The 22,512-nt window shown below is 33.8% G+C and overlaps 3 protein-coding genes across 3 annotated transcripts; 1 reads left to right on the plus strand and 2 right to left on the minus strand.

Moving 5' to 3' along the window:
- Positions 1-2,731: 2,731 nt before the first annotated feature.
- LOC112790446 (C2 and GRAM domain-containing protein At5g50170) lies at positions 2,732-8,886 on the minus strand. The gene is made up of 9 exons (XM_025832856.3): positions 7,810-8,886; positions 6,046-7,218; positions 5,718-5,900; positions 5,329-5,612; positions 5,120-5,236; positions 4,691-4,953; positions 4,432-4,600; positions 3,944-4,216; positions 2,732-3,175 (listed from the first exon to the last, which is right to left on the minus strand). Exons 1-9 carry the CDS (start codon positions 8,183-8,185, stop codon positions 2,963-2,965), a joined length of 3,051 nt encoding a protein of 1,016 aa, XP_025688641.1. The 5' UTR covers positions 8,186-8,886; the 3' UTR covers positions 2,732-2,962.
- A 1,175-nt stretch (positions 8,887-10,061) lies between these two features.
- LOC112790447 (uncharacterized) lies at positions 10,062-12,013 on the plus strand. The gene is made up of 2 exons (XM_025832857.3): positions 10,062-10,264; positions 11,492-12,013. The coding sequence occupies exons 1-2, from the start codon at positions 10,121-10,123 to the stop codon at positions 11,645-11,647; spliced, it is 300 nt and encodes a 99-aa protein (XP_025688642.1). The 5' UTR covers positions 10,062-10,120; the 3' UTR covers positions 11,648-12,013.
- Positions 12,014-14,341: 2,328 nt separating this feature from the next.
- LOC112790448 (RAF-like serine/threonine-protein kinase PRAF) lies at positions 14,342-17,043 on the minus strand. The gene is made up of 3 exons (XM_025832859.3): positions 16,481-17,043; positions 15,485-16,385; positions 14,342-15,324 (listed from the first exon to the last, which is right to left on the minus strand). The coding sequence occupies exons 1-2, from the start codon at positions 16,620-16,622 to the stop codon at positions 15,931-15,933; spliced, it is 597 nt and encodes a 198-aa protein (XP_025688644.1). The 5' UTR covers positions 16,623-17,043; the 3' UTR covers positions 14,342-15,324; positions 15,485-15,930.
- Positions 17,044-22,512: the final 5,469 nt, after the last annotated feature.

Raw genomic sequence — 22,512 nt, forward strand, 5'->3', positions numbered from 1 at the left:
CGAATTGATGTCCCAGTAGGACAAATAGTCACTGAAGCAAATACATGCCAGAAGTGTGGCAGGCCTGTCGGTTCCAAAGACAAAAATCCTCGAAAGAGAAAACAGGTAAATAATATTCCTGTTAAAAAAGACATAGTAGAAACACCTACAGTTGTCCAAAATTCGGATATAGTTTTAACACCAGAAGACATTCAGGTATCTGAAAATTGTAAACATGACGAGATCTCGATAAATTATGTCTTTACAGGAAAGAAATGGGACCAAAATAAGACAATTGTCAATGAAATATTTGCATATAATGCGGTATTAAATATCATGCATGAAAGTAAGGATCTTGAGCCAAGATCAGTCGAAGAATGTCGACAAAGGAATGATTGGCCAAAATGGAATGAAGCCATGAAGGCTGAGTTAGACTCACTTGCAAAACGTGAAGTCTTTGGACCTGTAGTCCGTACACCAGAAGATGTAAAACCTATTGGATACCGGTGGGTATTTGTGAGAAAACGAAATGAGAAAAATAAAGTTGTGCGCTACAAAACCCGACTTATGGCACAAGGTTTTTCACAAAGGCCGGTATAGATTATAAAGAAACGAATTCTCCTGTAGTGGATGCGATAACATTGCGTTATTTGGTCAGTTTATCTGCATATGCATTTAATGGATGTGGTAACAGCCTATTTGTATGGCTCATTAGATCGTGATATCTATATGAAAGTCCCTAAATGATTAAAGATATCTAAACCATCCAATGAATATTCGCAAGGGTTATACTCAGTCAAATTGAAAAGATCTTTATATGGTTTGAAGCAATCTAGACGAATGTGGTATAATCGTCTTACTGAGTATCTGGCCAAAAATGGATTCAAGAATGATGATATATGTCCATGTGTTTTCATAAAGAAATCTGCATCTGAATTCATTATAATTGCTATGTTCGTTGATGATTTAAATATCATTGGAACTCCTGAAGAGATTCCAACAATTATAAAAACTCTAAAAGAAGAGTTTGAGATGAAAGATCTTGGAAAAACTAAATTTTGTCTCGACCTGCATATCGAGCATAAAAAAATGGAATCTTTATTCATCAAACAACATACACAGAAAAGATCTTGAAAAGATTTTATATGGATAAGTCACATCTATTAAGTACCCAATGATTGTAAGATCTTTGGATGTGGAAAATGATCAATACCGTCCTAAAGAAGAGAATGAAGATATCCTTGGTCCTGAAGTACCATATCTTAGTGCTATTAGCGCACTAATGTATCTTGCTAATAATACACGACCCGATATATCATTTACTGTGAATTTACTAGCAAGATATAGTTCCTCTCCAACCAGAAGACAATGGAGTGGAATCAAACAGATCTTTCGATATTTTCATGGAACAGTTGATATGAGATTGATTTATCCCTATGGATCCAAGTCACAATTAGTTGGCTATGCAGATGCTGGATATTTGTCTGATCTATATAAAGGGAGATCTTAAACAGGATACCTATTCACATATGGTGGTACAACTATATCATGGAGATCCACGAAACAGACGATTGCAGCAACATCCTCTAATCATGCTGAAATACTAGCGATACATGAAGCTAGTCACGAGTGTTTTTGGATGAGGAGTGTGATCCAATATATTCTGTCAGCATGTGGACTGATTGATTAGAAGATAGCTTCAACTGTCCTGTTTGAAGATAATACAGCATGTATTGTTCAACTTAAAGGCGGATAAATCAAAGCATATTTTTCCCAAATTCCTAAATTCTTCTTCACTCATGATCTTCAAAATCAAGAGACAATTGATATCCAACAGATCTGCTCAAGTGATAATCTGGCAGATTTATTCACAAAGTCACTCCCAAAATTTTCTTTTGAAAGATTGGTACATCATATTGAGATGTGCCAATTTTGAGATGTTAAATAATGTCGACAAGAGGGGAAAATTGTACTTTTTTTTTCTTGGTAACGTTTTTTCCCATTGGATTTTTCTTGACAAGATTTTTAATGAGGCAGTCCCATCACCAAAGGATTTTGTACTTTTTTTCATTCACTAAGGTTTTTTTTCACTGAATTTTTCTTTAGTAAGGTTTTAATGAGACATAATTTTAAATGGTCATCCAAGGAGGAGTGTTATGATAACAATGTGGATGACCATGACTTGGGCGGCCAACCTTCTCAAGATTGAAGGAATCAGTTTTCAAGAGAAATTACATTTAATAAAGTTTGACAACGTAACCTTATATATTTATATAAATAGAGGCTTTGCCTCTAACAAAACACACAATAGTAATAAGAATAGCAAATATTCTTCTTTCTCTCTTTCACATATTTCTCTCTCTTATATACTTTATTATAATATAATTAAATATATTAATATTAATATAATAATTCTAGAGAATATTACTAGTAGAATTATGTAATTATATTTCCAAATATTCGTTACTTCTTATTTAGTTATTTTACGACAACTTTCTGATATTCCTATTCTTTTTTGCTCTAGGACGAACCCCAAACACATCCATGATAAATAGATAATTGAATGAGATTTGATTATTTAAGAGTGGCATAGAATGAAAAATAATATGATTTGAAACAAGCTTATATTTTTTGCCGTGGGGACAAGCTTCTTTCATAATACGCCCCCTTGATAATTTAAAACATAATCTCATCCAAAGAGAATAAGATTATACAATAATACAGGTTGTCAATATCTTTGATATATTCACAATTTTGTATCAATTATATACTAGAATTTAATTTTAATATACTGTAAATTAATTATACATGCATCAAATTACATAATATTACATCAGCAAAAGTAAACAGATGTGATTCTATTCGGTGTCAAATGTTTTACAGTATTAGTGCATTAAAATTGAACTCTATATATTAAACTCGTTAGCCTTTATTATTATTATAATTTTTTCAGTGTTAGCATCCTATATTTAATTAGGGAGTGCTAATGCCCATTAAAATTCTGAGACATTAACAAGATCTCTTTCTGAACCTGTTCAAATATTTCCTTCACTCTAATGGTAAACTTGGTTGATATGTTCCTATCTATCCTTTGCTGAAAATCAGAGCTCTTGAGCCACACAATTCCAATGTATATATCACACTTGCAACCACTTTCATCAATACCACATTTCTCAATTTCGTACCTAAAATTTATCTACAAAAGAGAGGGGAAAAAAATTAATTGTAATCAGGTATCCTTTGTGGAACAATTAAAAATATGTACAAAAAGATTAATACAGTTAGAACTTAGGATCGGTTTAGTAAAACTTTTAGTTTTCGAAAATAGCTTTCTTTAACTGTAGCATCTATATTTGGTAAATCAAACTAAAAATATTATTCAATAATCACAAGCAACAATAATTATATTTGGTAAAATGACTTCTAAAATTGAAAAGAAAAAAACTTAATAGACATAAATAAAGGTAAATTTTAATATTTATTAATATATGAAATTATATTAGACTTTTTAATTTTAATAAACATAAACAAACTTTAAAAATGACCTCCTTTTAGGTGCTTTCAAAACCCATTTTTACTCTTAAAAGTTACAAGCAGAAGCACACGATCTTTTTTATTTACCAAAACACAAAATGAAGAGTTTGTACTTTTTACCTCTCTAAAATATTTTACCAAACCAAATCTTAATTTCTATACATTGTTAGCCTAAAACTTTCTTAACATTCAATCAAATGTTCTATTTGAGATAATAAATGTGAAAATTAAATATCCTACTTACGTGACAACATCTGATTGGTTGCTAATGTAATTCAATCAGGTGTTGTCACGTAGATAGAAGTAGTTGCTTTCTGAGATCATAGATGTGATGATTAACTATTTGTCTACGTAGCGATATCTAATCAGCTAACGATGCATCAAAATTAAATTCATGCAATACAATTGTTTCCAAGTTTAGAATACATACATGGAAGTGATCAGCAAATGGGACACCATGAAGAGTCATAACCTCATTCACAATCCAACCTCCAGTGTCTGCATTTGGAAACTTCTGTTGTGTGCATGTGACATCGCCGCCGAAAACTGACATTTGACGATTGAATCTGTACGAAACGCGCCTTTCAAAGACGTCCGGCTTTATCGGCTCCCACGAAGTAGTTTCATAGTTCATACAACCTGCTCTCTGCATAATTCTATGTTCCAAGCTTCCTCCATCAAAAATTCCCATCATTGATCTCATCTGTGCAAAGAGTAACACAACAATTCGAAGTATCATCCAATCACGTAATGCCAAATCATCAAAAAGAAACTTTGATTATTATAATTATATACTGATATTGGATCAAGTTTGAAGTCATAAGAACAAGATTTTCTTTATCATCCTTCAATTTCATCAAATCAAAATACAATACAAGTTATATGGTATTGTTTGTGGCACAAGCAATCGATGCTTACCTTGATTGGAAATTCTGCAGAATATATCTTGGATCCTTTTCCTTCATTGTCCATGACATATTCAGAGTCTTCAGGAATTACAAAGCCTCCCTCTTGTTCTTCATGCTCTTCCATAACTTGTTCTTTCTGGTAGGGCAGTGTTCTTGCTCTCCACAAGGCTCGAATCGTTCTTTTAACAAGGAACGAAAAAAGAAATGTTATCCGATAAATTCCATAAGTTCAGTCTACATTACTAGAAACAGTTTCATATTAATAATACCTGGAGGCCACACCGAACGATGCAAATGACTGAAAATGGAACCTAAGCCTTCCTTCTTCGTCTATAGACTTCGCGCCATGCCTTGCATCGATTCCTCGACCTTTCCGTAGAATTATGACCAGTATAGGGCTTCCTACTGATGCCCATGTTGGAGGATGAACTTGTATGTCCTCTATGTCTTCCCAAAGGAAGAAAAATTTGGTTTTATGTCCAAAAAGATTGGCATAAAACCCAAGAATCCTAGCCGAAAGAAACATCCTTCCCTGCAGTTACAAAATTATTACATGTACAAATCCAGAGAAACTAACTCTAAAGATTTCCACTTATTAGAATATCAAGGAGTATAGTAATATGTTAGTTCATCGGTGCACGATTATTCTAAAAGCGTTACTAAAACTCTAAAAGCATGCTCTTATGCTAACTACATACCTGTAAAGGCATTTTTCTTTTCAGGTAACATGTGAATTCTTTGATTAGAAATTCTTCTGGAGGCAAACCAAACAGTTTCTGGAATGTAGAATTTCGTTGAGGCGATTGAAGATTCAACTGCAATCCATCCATTATTAGTCACACATACAAGAAAGGATTCTCATGATCCATAACACCAAAAATCAGAAACCAATTCCTGGTTCTTATACCTTTCTTCCTACTTCCTTTTCCATTTTCTCCAAATATTCCTTAATCGTTTCGACTCCTTTATTATTGTCCAAGAAAATCCTCAGATGCAACTTCGATTGTGCGGACTTGGCGAGCTTTCCTTCAAGCACAATCCACATGTCGGCCAATTCTGTCGATGTGTGCTTTAGGAAATTGATCTCGGCACGTCCTAGCGAAACATCCTGGTCAAATGGACCATCAAAATCGAAAACTTCCACATCTAAAACCGATGGTGGTTCTTCCATAGCATCAAACTCTAATATCTCTGCATAAATTTGAACAAAAAACCAATAGAGAAACACTGGTAAAAATATACTCATCTAGAAAGGAAAAATTTCATGCATGTAATAAGTACCAAGTTAATGCAAACCATTCCATTGAGGATCAGATGTTTGAAGCTTCACTGAGCTTGACCTTGTTTGTCCATTGCAGGTTAAAATTACATAGGGGTCCGACAACCCTGTGGACTCCAAGGATGCCAAGTCGACCGCCTCAATTAAAGCCACTGTAACAACCCAACCATCCCCGTTGGCTTTTAGGCCATGATCAGTTCCTGTTATAACAAATTGGATCAATAGTTAAACTTTCGTAGCAAGTCAATTAGTAGTGATAACTGATAACAAGCATGACAACAAGGCTATCAAACTCTCGAGTTAACTCGTACACTTCATAAAAGTAGTTTCAAACAATGTGCTTACCCATCTGAAATCTAGCCTGCACAAAGTGAACAACCATATTGTAAACACGATGCAACTGAATGATCAAAATTGCACTTGTAACAAGCTCTCCAAAGCTATCTGGCAATTCAAGTCCCTTGAATTCCAAGCCGCGAGGTTCCCTCGGACCGCACCGCGAAATATGCAGCAAAACATATAAAAACATAAACAAAGTGGAAGCTACCGTGAAATTCGAAAAGTATTTGATTGCCATCCACCAATTCCAAGGGTCCTCTGTCTGCAAAGTTGCCAACAAATGTTCCTTGTCTGATAAGTCTGCCAAATCTAGCACCTTGAAATTTCGAGCAAGTAGGTCGGAGAACTGATCAAAACTCTCCTTCAGTCCTTGTCTAGTTCCCCCTTCTATCATTCCTTTCATCATTGTGCTCTGTAGGAACATCATGCCCCATGATACCACAAGATGTGATGATTTCTCTCCAGAAGATAATTCGCCACTCGGCATTATCTTGTAAAGCAATTCAACCCGAAATGTGCTCCCATATGGAACCTCAGGTGTGCTTACACTAACAAGTACTGCAAATTCATCCTTACTCACTCTAACATAGCTTTGCTCTTCAGTGGCATTAACAGCCTTAACTAGCTTCGAAGCTGCTTTTGTATACGAAACAACTCGCATTAAACAAGATGTGTCCCCATGTTTCCATGTCCAAGGCCCTTCTTGCATATTTGTTGTCCCCTGCAGTTCTGCCAAATCTTTCCTAAACTGTGAATTTGGTGCGAAAAGAAATGCATTAAGATCATATGGAGATACTGCATAAACCTGATCCACCAGAACACCACCCGGCAAGTTATCTGGCATCTCCTGTTTGTTATCTCCGGATTCCATTAGTGCAATTGCTTCTTCAAAGCTACAAGGAGAAGATAAACTTTCTACAAAATCTTCAGAATCAGATAAAATAGTGGATGTTTCAGGAGAATCCTCGGCTTTTGATGAACTTCCATCTTTCTTGTTGAAGATCCTATCTAAACGGTTAGCAATAACCTTCAGCAACTTTTTAGTTTCACTCATTTTGTTAGATGAAATTTGTGGAGATTCCAAGTCTTTTGAGTCTTCAGTTGCAACACTCAAGTTTTGTGAATGTGTGTGGTTAAAATGGCTTTTACTATGAAGAGATATGGTAAGTAGAATTTTCCCTGATTATATAACACATTAAGCTGAAAATCAGTTTGATATGTCTAATCTATGAGGAACCAAAACAATAAACAATATAAAAATTAAAATAAGATAAGAATGTAAAATGCAGCTCATGGTTTTTTTTCATGCAGATATATGTTATTATCTCTTCTCCAATACAATTCCAATAGTTCAAATTCTGGACATGGCATAAAAAATATGAACCATAAGACTAAAAGGGAGCACAGAGTGAAAGTTAACAAAGATCACTGCTCTAGTTTTGTTTAACACTACAGTAGTAAAGCTTCAGCATACTTATAATCTCCAAATACATAAGAAAATTTGCATAAACCAAATGCATAAGAAAATTGCAGATAGTTTACAATCTCCACCCCATTGCTGCCTTTCCTTAGTTTTTCAAAGATTTTTTGTTGTTTCTGTCTCAAATACAGTATCTAAATGCAGTCTTATAACTCAATGTAGAGAAACAAAATTTGGCACATTCATAACTTAATCTATTCATAACTAACATAATAAGTTACATGGAGTTATAATAAGTTATGAACATATCAATGTCTATGCAAGTAACATATATTGTGAAGGGAACAAACCGCAATATTTGTTGAAAAATTTCCCACTATTAGGACTTTCAAGATTGAACCAAGTTGGGGGCAAGGTTTGTTTATCAGCAGATGCAATAGAACCAACAAGAACCCTCACTTCACCAACCACAAGTTCCACAGAACCACCATTGATGACCCTTGATTCATCACCACCACCATGATGAGTATTACTAACAACAGAGACAAGAAGCACTTGCTCCAAATCATGCACCTTCAAAGCAAACTCCTCATTCCAAATTGGGTTGCAAGTGTTCCTCACTATCCTTGTAGTTTTAGACTTCAACTTCCCAAGCTTGAGCTTCACATAAGACTCATTCACTGGAAGATCTTTTGCTTCCAATACACAAACACACAACCTCCCCATAATATCTTATTATATTAATTATGATATTGTATTGTATTGAATACATCAAAATTCAAAAGCTTGAAACTTTACAACTTGCAAGGCATATAAACCATAAAGCAAATAGCATAGGGAAGCTTAATTGGACAAAAGGGTTTGATGGGGTTTCAGTGTTTGTAAAAAAGATTGGTTTTTTGATACGGTGAAGTGGTGGGAATGAAGGAGGGAATCTTGGGGTGGAAGCCATGAGAGAGAAGAAGTCGTGTACAATGAAGGGAAATGACACGTTTTGTTTGAGAATTGAGAAAGTGAGTTACTTCAAGTTTAGGCCAAAAATGATTTTAAAAAGGGTCAAAAAATGGAAGCTCCTTGTAGACATTTACTTATGTAAGATGGTTTCCTCGTTACTTGTTAAGACAAATTTTGCTTAAATAAGGTTTTGGTTTGATGGGGTTGCGGTGGGTGTGACAAAAGATGAAGTAGATAGAAGACAAAATGGGATAAGTGCAAGTCTTGTCATAGATTCTAATTTCTAATTGCTTTGATCATCATCCATCAAAGTACACAAAAAAAAAAAATAAATAAATAAATAAAGGGTTGGCAAGCAAGAACTTTCTCAGGTGAGGAACATTCAAAATTCCAAAACCAGAAGAGTTGAGAAAGATCTGAGGCAACCTTGTGTTTTTTCTAGATGGAAGAAAGAGAATTTTTGGGTATGCTTCAAAATTCAAATCTAAATTAATTGCTTTTGAATAAGTAACTGCTAAGTGCTAACTACTAACCACACCCTTTGTTTAAAAAGTAATACTTTTTTAATAAATAATTTATTATATTTGTTAGAATATATTAGAATCAACTAGTATTTATTAATATTATTTAATATATTTAAATATTTATTACATAATATTACATTTTTATTATTTTAATTTTTTTAATATTTATAAATATTTTTATATATTGTATCATCATACATAATTTGGATATACATAATATTTTTTTAGTTTACTCTCTTAATTTTAACCGTATTTTTGTAATGAGATTATTCTTCTCTTCTTTTTTTAAAAATATATACTAAAAATTAACCATCAAATAAATTTTATATATTTATGTTTGTTCATATACATTATTTTATATTTTTAATATATTTTTATATTTTAATATGTATTTATAGATATAACTAATTTAATAATTCATTATTTTGTATATATGAGTTGTTTTTTTTTTTTTAATTTGACATTTTAATTAAGTTTCTGTCTAAATAGTAGAAAAGTGGCAAACTAAAGATTTTCTATAAATATGAGTCTATTCCTCTAAATTGATATTAGCTCAGTTAGTTAACAAAAGGGTGATGAAAGTAGTCCTTTGCGTTAAGTATAAATATATAGAAATAGTGTAGAGGTACCAAAATATGTAGTTTAGCTATTACCAAAGGTACATTAGTTTTATAATAAATGTATTATAATAAATACATCAACTATCATATGACACACAAAAAATTAGTTACTAAATAAATTATTTATACAAAGTATAGATATTTAACTATAAAATATACATTAAAAATAAATTATATAATATATATTTATATATAAATACATAATAATTAATTTTTTTTATACATATAATATTTTTGTTTCGAAAAGTCTTAAATTTTTAAGAGTAATTTAATGTTTTTTCCTTTGATTTGTTTATTAATTATATTTTATATGTTTAATTTTTTAATTTAAAATAAAAATAATTTTCTGGTGTTTTTGGTATTAGAACAGGGCATAAAAGCCCAACACAAAAAATTCTTAAGAGGAACTTTTAGTCTCAAGGTTTTATATTAGAAATGGGCCAATGTCCAAAAAGAAAGAGAAGAAAATATTTTATCCAAAAAAAAGACCAAAAGAAAATACTTCTAATAATAATAATAAAAATTAAAAAGAAGAGAGAGAGAGAGGGAGAGAGAGAGAGAGGATGATGCAGTTTCCGGCGTACATGACTCAGTACCCATTATCGACGAGGAATATTCCGACGTCGTATCTCCTTCCCTCTCAATGGCCTCTCCCCCACAACGAGGAGCTCCTCCTCACCATGGAAGAATCCGATTTTGAAGAGAAGGTGTTTTCTCCCTCCTTCTATTTACCCTAAAAACCCCTTCTTTTAGGGTTTTTTTCCATTTGGCGGATTAATTTCGTAAATGAATAGTTTTTAGATTCTAAATTAATGACAATGTCAATGATAAGTAATAACGGAAGCAATTAGATTTGTATGATTCTGCATTTGAATTAGGAATTTGGATGATTTGGTTGTTAATTCATAAATTAGGGTGCAATAGAAATTTCATGTATACTTTAGGTTCTGACTTCTGAAGATTATTTATTTATATATGAAATTTATGTCTGATTGTATGCTATGAATTATGATGCTCTTTTGCCACATTAGCATTTACCTATTTGCTTCAATTTGCCTCTTTTATTTACCTATAGACTATGCTTTAGCTTTCATTATTTTGAAATTTGAATTAGTTCTTAGATATGTGTAGTATTAGTGGTGAGTCACCCACACTCATTGGGTATTATCAATTTAAGTATGGTATGAACCAGTGCAGTGCATACTATACTTCCAAGTATTCATGAATGTGTTAAGTGTGGTAATGCAATCGATTTTTGTTAGTTGTATATTAACACAAATAGAATGCCAATTTTGAGAATATTAATTCTATGTATCCATCCTTACATCTCCTACTACTGGTGGGGTGACCGCCAGTTTCGGCATGTTCGGCGATATCATTATTGCCGAACCCAATGCTTAGATTGCAGTTGCGGAAAATTGTTACAGAGATCATATCTATTGGGTATCTTATCTGTATTCCGCATATGATGCGTATATACCAGAATTTGAAATAATATTCTCGTGCTTCCATAATTGAAAGAAGGTTTCCTTGAAAAGATAAATGACATGTTCTGAGGATAAATGGGCATCAAGGTACAGGGGAGTTTCTTTCTTCTTTTTTTTTTTCTTTTCTCTGGTGTCTTACTCGATGACTCATCCTTAAACGCACTTTACTAAGGGAAAGAATGATGCATTTCTTGTTTATTAAACAAATCTTAGCTCTTCATTTATTATTATATCAATGGTTCAAATTTAGAATTTAGGATTTAGAGTTTATGATTTAGAGTTTGGATTTAGAGCTTAGGATTTAGGATTTAGGCTTTAGGCTTTAGGGTGTTTTATTTTTGTTTTATCTTTAATAGCAAGTAAATTTTCATTGAGCGCTACACTTATGATTTTGTCCAAAATGGATTAGCATTCGTCGTCTTACTCATCATTTATATCAATGTTCAGTGCAATGAAATCAGGAAGATGAACAGCAACCTGGTTGTGATTGGGAAGACAACTAACGAGAACGATAAGGAAGACTTTGACAATGATGCTGATGATGATGACGCGGACAATGCTGACGAATCAGAGGGTGAAGAATTCGAGCAAGAAACAGGTTGAAGATCATGTTTGCATTTCATCAATGTTGATTGGACCCGAACAAATCATTGTACCAAGAAGTGGATCACATTCATATCATACTTTCTGCTATGTTTTTAGAGAATGGGTTAAAAATGCACCAAGTTGGACTTCTTGTTTGATGCACTAAGAAGTTCAGTGTAGATTTAATTGGGGTTTTTGATATTAGATTATGTTAAGATTTAAGCCCTTAGATTTATCTTGGTGCATGCATCATAGCATTGTCTATATTTATATGCTCTTTCTTATGCTTAATCAAACACCAATGAACTGAGAATACTCAAGTAGCATACTTGTTCTACTATTGATTAAAGTAATAAAATAAAAGATTAATCACCATTGAGTTTATAATTTTTGTGTGAAATTTTGCTATCTTGAGTCAAAGTTGATTAAATTCTTTTTTTTTAATTTTATCAATTTTCTCACTTATAAAAAAAGTTATCCTATAAAATTATAGGAATTGAAAGAAAAGGTTTAATTCATCTAGTGGTTAGTTCACTAATCTAAATTTCTACCTTATGCATGCAGCAATCTATTAGTTATAGACTAGTCGGGTTGGGGGATTATTGGGAAAATAAAAGTACCTAAACTACACGGCTGTGTAGGCATACTTCACCCTACCTTGTTTGGATAAGTTTGCGCTTTTTAAAACCAAACCATCTTCCCATACTAGTCCATTTCGTATTTTTAAATGGAATGCTGCAAAAACAAACTGAGAAGGTTGTTTTGAGGGAAGCTCCTTGTTTTGAATATTTGATATTTCAAACTAATCCTTTTGCTGTTGTTGTCCTTTCTATAATGGAGTTGCTATGATTTTTGTTATTTTTATTTATTTGACAAGAATCCTTTCGGGTAAGAACGAAATAAAAAGAAACACTTAATTGTTCCCTTTGGTATCTCATTCATGTTTTGGTCTTTTTCTTTACAAGAAAAAATTCATCTTATATATATATATACAAAATTAAAAAGACTTGTCAACTTGACTAATTTTATATTGATTATTTGTTCACACATGAACAATAATAAAAATAAAAAATAGATGAATAAGTATGTTAATACCTATTAATCTACTAGTGATAGTAGAATTTAGATGTCAATTTAATCAAGTCTAAATAAATAAATAAATACTAAATAAAACATGGAGAAGACAATTCAATTGTTAAATGTGATTTGTGAACACACATTTGACATTTTGGATATGAACTATGATGCAATGCTGAATAGACTTGGGTTTAACTTATTAGGCCTTCCCATGAGGGTTCAGGCACCCATGCTTCCACGTATTAACTCAAAAACTGAAAGGATCAACATCTCCACACAAAAGGATATATCTCCTCCATTGTAAACAATAGCCTCAAGATCAATAATAGTTTCACATTGAGAGAAATATCCAATATATCCATTTGACTCCACAAGCCAACTTTTTTTCTTCTCATTTCAAACTTCTAAAATTAGGGTAAAATATATTTTTTTCTATAAAATTTATAATTTTTTTAAAAATATTTTTAATGTTTAATTTTATTTAGTTTTGTCCCCTCACTCACATTTTTCCTTCATCTCCATAACCAATCCCATTCTTAGAAGAGTAGACCCAACAACAACAACAACAATAATAATAGATTTGAAAAGTAATAGTCATATGAATTTCATAAAAATGATTTAAAATTTGGTCACCTCTATTGACGTGCCTTTCATTGTAATGCTTGCTATATCTATAAAAATAATTAAATTTTTATCTCAAATAAAAATACACATATGACATAATTTATAGTTATGTGTGTAAGTATCAATATTTAGCTTACTAATTTAACCATTAAAACTAATTTTGATACTAAATATTAATACAACAACAACAACAAAGCCTTATCCCACTAAGTGGGGTCGGCTACATGAATCAAACGACGTCATTGTGCTCTGTCATGTATCATGTCTACAGAGAGACCGTTTACATGTAGATCTCGTTTGACCACCTCATGGATGGTCTTCTTAGGTCTTCCTCTGCCTTTCGCCCTTTGTCCATCTTCCATCTCATCCACCCTCCTGACTGGATGTTCTATCGGTCTTCTTCTCACATGTCCAAACCACCTAAGACGCGATTCAACCATCTTTTCCACAATGGGTGCTACTCCAACTCTCTCCCTTATATCTTCATTCCTTATTTTATCCAATCGCGTGTGACCACTCATCCATCTCAACATCTTCATCTCTTCCACACTCAGCTTATGTTCGTGCTCTCCTTTAGCCACCCAACACTCCGTACCATACAACATAGCCGGTCTTATAGCGGTGCGATAGAATTTACCTTTAAGTTTTAAAGGCACTTTTTTGTCGCATATAAAACCAGATGCACTCCGCCATTTTGACCAACCTGCTTGGATCCTATGATTTACATCATGTTCAATCTCTCCATTATCCTGTATGATGCACCCAAGATACTTAAAACTTTTAACTTTTCGTAAGGTGTTCTCTCCAATTTTAATTGATACTAAATATTAATAAGTAGAATAAATTATTATTCATAAACTCAATTAAAATCTTAATAAAAATGTATATTCAGTTATTCTTTAAAATTTAAATAGTGAGATATAGTATTATTATTGCTTAAAAGAAAAATTGAACACAATGAATAATAGTAGCTCCTTGAGGGTGTTGTCATGAGTAGCAAAAGGAAGACGATTTAATAGATAATTCAAGTATGATGACTATAGCGATCATCTCTTTAAAATTAATATATTAGAAGAGTATTAAATAATTAAGTAAATACCTTTATGTACAGAGTATTCTAATCACAATATTAAAATATTTAATAAATTTATACGAAAGTCCTACACGGAAGAATAACTAAGCAAAAAAATCCGAAAAAAATCCTCCCCTCTTCCTGGAAAGTAAAAATAATGTACTCCCACTTGTGCCCTTGTGTTTATTTATTTATTTATTTATTTTAGGTACTTGGTCCTTGAGATCCCTTGTGGAAAGAAATAGTATTTTTCTTTCACCGCTCTCCCTTGAATTGTTGGCTTGTTGGGCCTTAGCAAAATTCAATGTGTAATTTATAACAAAAGCTTATTTTGGAGCCTCTGCATCCCAATAGCTTGGTTACTTTCGTCAATTCCGATATCTTTCTTTATCCGGAAAACATGGAGGGGTTATGTTCATGTTCCTTCTTCAATGCTCTCTCCATGATTTGATTTATTTATAGTCCAATCTTTATAAAAGAGTAGGGGTAGATTTAACTATTTAAGTGTGAACCCACCAAAGGAATATGCCCCAGCAATGATAATGCAGTTGAGGTCAAGTTGTCAAGTAACCCACCCTTGCTGACTTACTCCACCGGGCACCACCTCCACTATTCATTTCGTTCATCAATTTCATCATTAACTAATACCAATTTTTTTAATTTATTATCTCACAAAATTTATATCTTATTCTAATCCAAAATTATAAGCTTATGGTATCTTGATGGCTGGTGTGGTGTCCACATTCGTGCCCTGGGTGTCTTTTTATGCATTTTTTTAAAGTTCCATAATATACTAAGCTTGCAGCTGTGGGACAAGTTGCCCTAACAAATTTCTTGAAGGTTCAATCCTCTTTTGTCCTCTTCCCACACGCCACAAGCATCTATATCCGCCCCCTCAAGCACACCAAACAAGATTATTGACCTGCAAATTGCAACGAATATTAACATAATCAGTTCACAAACAACGATTATCACAAAAACAATAAATCAAATACTTGAAACAAATAAACTAAACAAACAAGCAAACAAAATCACATGATTAAACGAACGGAATAATTGCATTTAGTTGAGGAAAAGCTTACCGGTAAATAATCAAATAATGAATTCACATCAACGAGTGTCGTTAAACGGAAGGAAAACCACCAAAAGCGGAACGCATAGGACACGTCACAAAAAATTGTCTCCGAATTATACGGCTGTTAACGGTAACGGTAACGGACCCCTGACTGGTTCAGGGACAAAGAAGAGTTCCAAAGCCAATGAAGCCCAAGGAAGAAAAGAACTGAAGCTCGTTTTTAAAATTAGAACCTCAACCAGATCCAAAATTTTATCAAACTTCAAACTAAATAAAATTCTTCTTAACTCATCTCTCTATATTTTCCTCTTTTCATTCATTTTTCCCCTAATTTTTCTCGAGTCCTTTGGTATTTTTCATCATCATCGTCATATATATGGAAGAATCAGGTTCGTATTTGGATTTTGATCCTTAATCCTTGTATTTACTGTGCATAACTCTAAAGATTCCGCTTCAATGGCAATAATTACTGAAGCGAGGTCCGTAATAAAGAAACCTAGGGCTTCCTTCTAGCTGGCCGTTGTAGCAACACGCTTTCGCCGATCCGTTACGGATCGGGACAGGACGGCTTTGGCGGACGACGCGATACGCCGCCGCATGCGGCAGCGATTCCGCGGATGTGTACGGAGATCTTGCTGGCGAGTGACTGGCGCTGGATGAAGCAGAGGAAGACAACGACGGAGACGACGTCGCCGGAGAAACCTTCCTCGATGATTTTGGCGGAAACAGCACGGCTCTGATCTTCAACGGATGAGGTAGTTTCGACGAAGCGCGGTCATATTCTTCAATTATGTGCGTCAGATCTTCGTCGTTGGTGACGGAGATCAAGGTTTCTAAATCTCCGTTCGGCAATTGACACCGTAACGTCACAGACGAACCGCACAACTCTCCTAGCTTTACCAACAAGTCTGCACAACGCGAAACAGAAACAGTTAACGAACAATCACAGGAAAAAAACGAGTAACACTGAAAATTGAGAGAGAAACAACGCTAAAAAACGAACCTGAGAAGCAAATGGAACGATCCACGGTGAGGACTCTGGTGTGGCCACCGATGTAACGGAGCTCGCCGTCGGTAGCGCGTGGGAGGATCTTGCCGCCGTAGCTGCAGAGGAGCTTAATCGTACGGCCGGGACTCGTTTCCATGGCTTGCTACTCAGTTAGTTGGGAAACAGAAGAAGCTTAGAAGATTCTAGAAACAGAAAACTGAGAAGAACCTTTTTAGAAGAGAAGGGAGGAAGAGAAGGAAGCTTTTGTGTTCCTCTGGCTTTAGAGGGTTGGAGGCTTGGAGCTTGAAAACCCTGGGAAGTGATTTTGAGGTTAATTTATAGGGCCAGAAGAGCGAGGGAGCCCACGCGCTAATATTATTTATTTATTTATTACAATAATTAATAATAATTAAAAATTAAAAATAAATAATAAAACCGCCTTGGTCATTGGAGACTTGGAGACTTGGAGTGCTTGTTAAGCGTGGTTATATGCGGATATTCTTTTTCTTTTTTGCTTTCCTAGAAAGAAGGCCAGAAATTCAGTCAAAAAAAGAAAAAAGAAAATAGAAAATAAAAAATAGAAAAAATAAAAAAAATGCAAAATAAAAAAATGGTCTAAGTCTAAGGGATGGGGGTGGGTAACCGAAGAAGTTGGGAGGGGGTGGCCCGTTTTGGCGTAATGCTTGTTGAGGCCCGCCATGTGGCGCCCACAAATTGATACTCAGTTTATTTACACCCTAAAATGCCTACTATTATTATGTCGAAATTTCCAGAAACAAATTATCAAAAAATTTGTAAAATAATAAAATAATTAGTATTGAATTTATGAGTTTTACTATAAAATTTTACTTTCCTAATTATAATTTTGTGAAAGTTATAATTTTGTGACTCACTAATTTGTAGACAATCATCTAACATTTATTTTATTTTAGAATAAAATATTTTTTATCTTTAAAATTTATTAAAAATTTTAAAAATATGATCTGTTACACTTGATCTTAATTGATCATTATAATTTACAACTTAATTTTATTTATATTAACTTTAATTTTGTAATTAATAAATTTAATGACTATCATTTATATCTTAATGACTAAATAATCATAACACCATCAATATTATTCATCAATCTTATACATATAAAAAAACATTTTTTATATACTCATATGATTAATTTTATGATGTATATATTCTTATAAATTATTTATTAACATTTTATATTTATAAAATTTTTATATATCTTAAAATACTTACTAATTTAAGTATTGGAATATCTTTTAAAGATATCTACCTTTTGTATTCTTTCTTACTGAAAGATATCTACCTTATATATTTACTACCTAAAATGCTTGAAATATAACTTTCATTTAAGCTAGCAAATAAATAGCATATCGGGAACTAATAATATAAAAGTTTTCTAACATAATCACTAAATTCAACATACCATTTAAAAATAAATAATTAATTAAATAATTCAACGTGAAATTCATAAAGAAGTAACATAATTATGAGTTAACCTAAAATATAAATCATAATTGAAAACGAATAGTATTTGTTTAATTATGTCAACCTTTTCGAAAACAGCCATGTATTATTTTATTTTTTAGCCAATATTTGCTACATAACTAGACCACACATAGATTTTCTCCTACATTTTCAGATATATTTTCCCTTAATTTTTACTTTTTTTTTTTATATCTCTTACTTTTTACTTTGATCAGACAATCATTAAGACACATAGTATATGTAGGGGTATGAAAAAGTAATTTAGATAATCTCAGAACCCGATTTGGAGTCTTTTTTTTTTATTAAAAAAAAGGATTAAATGCGGAACATCAAGGCCGAAAACAAACAACTAATTAAATAGAGGTCTTTGTCTCTATGAGAAGGAAAACAATTAACCCTAAATTTAGAATCACTTTTTTAGCTTAAATATCAATTAATTCTTACATACACAATTCGTTGTATAAAAATAGGAGAAAGTCTAAAAAGTAGCATTTTTATTAAAATTTGATTAATATTTAATTAATAAAAAAATAAGTAATTTTATATTATTAAAAATATTAATAATAACTAATTAATTATTACAAATTATAAAATCTGTTGACTTTTAACAATTTTTTAAAAATAACTATTATAAATTTAAGTGATTATTAAAATGATTGGTAATCTTTTGAATATTTCCAAACACAATCCAAATCGTATTAGAATTTAGTTTTCTTCTTTAATTTAAGCTAAAAAAATCTACATGTGATTTTTCTAAAAATATTTAAAATTTAAATAAATTAATAAAAATTAATTATTACAGAAATAAAGTGGAGCCATTTAATAATATTGCACACTACAGTGTAGTATGCAATATTATAGTTTATGAGCTAAATTATATTTTTATTGAAAAAAATATTTTGATAAATTTCTCTTTACACATATATATCACATTATAGTGGTTATTATTATAGTTGTTATGACTATATAATTTTAGTAACATTTAAAAAATTTTATTTAATATTTAAAAATACTTTTAAATTTAAAAGATAAAAGTAAAAAGTATTTAAAAATATAAAAGATATGATTTTAATTTAAAAATGTAATTTTACTTTAACAATATTTTTTAAGTATTATAAAAATTGTGTACCACTGTAACTATCATCATGATAGTAACTACAAATTCCATATATATTAAAAAACAACAATGAGACTTGGTTTAATTTTGTGACCACAAATGTCCTATAAAACCTATGACTTGCGACAAATTCTTTACAAAAACATGATTATTAGGCAATATTCTATTGGCACGTTAGGTTGAAAATGATTCTATATATCAAAGGAATATGTGATAACCTGTGAGGAAGAATATAATCACCACATTCTATTTGCTTTCTGAAAAAGAAAATAATGTGAATTTTACAGGTGTGTTTTCCTCCAGCAGAACATGTGATATATGGAGTGGATAATTCTACCACTAATCTTTTTAGATCTTAACCGATTTTTAGTATAATACTTAATCATTAAATTTTATGATATTTTTTAAAATTTTGAATTAAAACAATTTACAGAAAATATATTGTATTTTTAATATTTAAATATACAATACGCAAAGAACATAATGTTAATACACAAAAATTATATTATCCTGCTTTCAAAAATTTTAAAAATATCATAAAATTCAATAATTGAATATTACACTTGTTACTGTGGGTAACCGGAGATTAGTAGGATAGATGACGTTCGTTGCCCAGTCACCTGCGGTTGGTAGTCTTCGAGCTGGATCGCACACTGGAGCCTCCTTCTGACTTGTGTAAGCGAATGAATGGGGGGTGGTACCTGCAAAGACACTCCGATACTTAAGTTAGCAAGAGTGTGAGCAGGTCTAGAGAGTATTGGGCTTAGAGATACCTGAGGGGTGTCAGTGTATTTATAGTGGTGAGCCAATAACCACCGTTGGAGTAGTGCCGTATCTTTAGGGTGTTAACCGTCCCATTATCTTGGGGAGGTTAAGATATGACTTTATGAAGCGGTTAGAGAGATTTTAGGGGCGGTTACTCATTTGAATTGAGTGTTTATCTGCCAGCTAATCTCATGTCCGACTTCTTTAGAGCAAGTCGTGGTTGATACCGACTTCTTACGTGAAAGTCGGTACTTAGCTAGGCTTAATCCTACAGATTAGGCCTTTTATTTGGACCTGGGCCTTTGACATTGGGCCAGGGTATGAACAGTGCCCCTACTTGAGCCCAAAGTCTCTTAGAGCTTGGGTTCAAGTATTTAACTCGGGTTCGTAGTCGACTTATTTGGAGGAAACATGGGTCTTATAAACCGACGTGATTTTCGCGACCTTTTGTTTTTGACAGTTACGTCAATTCAAGCGTCGTGTCCGTTGGGGAAGTATTCAGGGATTTGAGGGCTTTGGTAACGGTGCAATCTCATTAATGACTGCTCCGCTTTCACCATTATGCCCCTTAGCATGTTTATAAATACTTTCCCTCTCTTTCATTTTTCCGTTTCTGCAATCTTTCAAACTTCTTCTTTCCTTGCTCGTGCTGCATTCTGGTGCTCGAAGATTTCTGCTTTTTCCAACCTTCACTTTTCGGACGAAGGTTAGTTTTACTTCTTTCACGTCATGCCTTATGTTTGCATGCTTTTGTTTTGTGGGTGGATAGGTTGGTCTGTAGATTTCGGCTTCGTATCCCCTCTCTTTAGGGACCGTGTTTTTTGATTTTCTTTTTCTTTTTTCTTTTTTTAGGTTTCTGTTACCTTTTATATAAAGAAAAAATGGCTTCTGTAGATGTTCTTTCTCAATGGGTTGATGTCACGGTCCTTGGGGAGGAACCCTTGGTCGACGCTGAGTTTATCACTCATCTTCGTACTCATCACAGGCTTTGTACTTCGGAGGAGGACGAGCCAAAATATGAGTTGATAACCCCGGGTCCGGAAGACCGGGTTTGTTTTGGGAGAGTCAATGAGGCGGCCCCTCATTTTTTCTTTATGTATGAATGTATGATCACCCGCTTGGGTGTTTTTCTTCCTTTCTCGGATTTTGAAGTATCTGTTTTACACCACTGTCGAGTTGCCCCTACTCAACTTCACCCCAATTCTTGGGGTTTTCTGAAGATTTATCAGTTTGTTAGTCACGCTTTGGACTTTCCGACTTCTTTAAGGATTTTCTTCTTTCTTTTCCATATGACTAAGCCCTTTAGTGGGCTAAACAACAAACAACAATGGGTATCCTTCCGAGCCATACAAGGTCGGAGGATTTTCACTCTTTTTGATGAATCCTTCCATGACTTCAAAAATTATTTTTTCAAAGTGCAAGCTGTAGAGGGTCACCACCCCTTTTTCCTGGATGAGCATTCTTCCCCTCTCTTTCCCCTTTATTGGCTGGAGGCCTCCCCTTGTGAAAAGTATGGTCTAGATGACCTGGACGAGGTGGAGGCGGCCATTGTGGGGTTTTTCCGAGAAGCGTGGGGGAGGGCCCCATACTTGGATACTAGGAAAATCCTTCAGGGGACGCCGACCTTTGTTCGGTCGCAACTAGGTAGTAAATGCATTTCCTATTTCCGACTTGTTTCTTTGAGTTTTTGCCGACTTGTAAATTTTGCTAATTTATTTCTTTTTGTAGATATGGCAAGGAAGAATGCTCAGGAATCTTACCAGAGGGTTCAGGAGGCTAAGGCAAAATCTCGGGCCAGGGCCGGTGGTGCCAGGGCAATCGTCTCCCCTCCTCCTCCTCCTCCTCCTCCTCAAAACGTGGGGACTCCCTCTCAGCCCATTGTGATTTCTTCTTCCAGCTTGTCCCAACCACTTCCTTCTGCCCGACTTCTTTCTGAGCCAGAGAAGAAGAAGCGTAAGACTTTAGAGTCTGGCTCTTCTTTTGATGGTGGGGTTAAGGCGGATGCTCTTGCATTCGTCCGAAAGAACATCTATCCTCATATAAGCATGGATGATGTTTCTATTCGAAACCACCTCACCATTCTGGTTGAGGAGAGTTTTCGGGCGGCGGGTGTTTGTGGCAAGCTTTTGGATATCTTTGAGAAGACTCCCCTCAGCTCTTTGGGGGTAACCTCGAAGGTTGAGGAGTTGGAGGGGAGGCTTCTTGCTTACCAGGGTCATGAGAGGGAGTTGAAGGAGGAGGTAGCTAAATTGAGAGAGGAGAGAGATAGCCTCCGGGAGAAGGAGAGCAAGCTGCGGGCCCAATGTACTATGGAGGCGAACTTGAGGAAGACAGCACAAGATAGTTACCAGAGTTTATTTCAGGATCTTGTGTCTGTGAGGAAGGATTTGCTGAATTCTCGGAATGCGTATGCCGAGTTGGAGGACTCTATTGCTGATGGTGCCGAGGAGTCTTGGAGAATTTTCCTGGAGCAAGTCAGAGTTATCGCTCCCGACTTGGATCTTTCTCCTTTACATCCTGATAAAGTCGTTATTGATGGTACTATCGTGGATCCTCCTATCCCCGTGGTTGTTTCCGAGTCAGAACTGAAGACTCGGGGGCAGAGGATTATTAAGTCTCCTCCTCGTCCTGAGGACGCTCCGAGCTCTTCAGTTGTTCC

The sequence above is a fragment of the Arachis hypogaea genome, chromosome 3, assembly GCF_003086295.3.
Source record: "Arachis hypogaea cultivar Tifrunner chromosome 3, arahy.Tifrunner.gnm2.J5K5, whole genome shotgun sequence".
Lineage (NCBI taxonomy): Eukaryota > Viridiplantae > Streptophyta > Magnoliopsida > Fabales > Fabaceae > Arachis > Arachis hypogaea.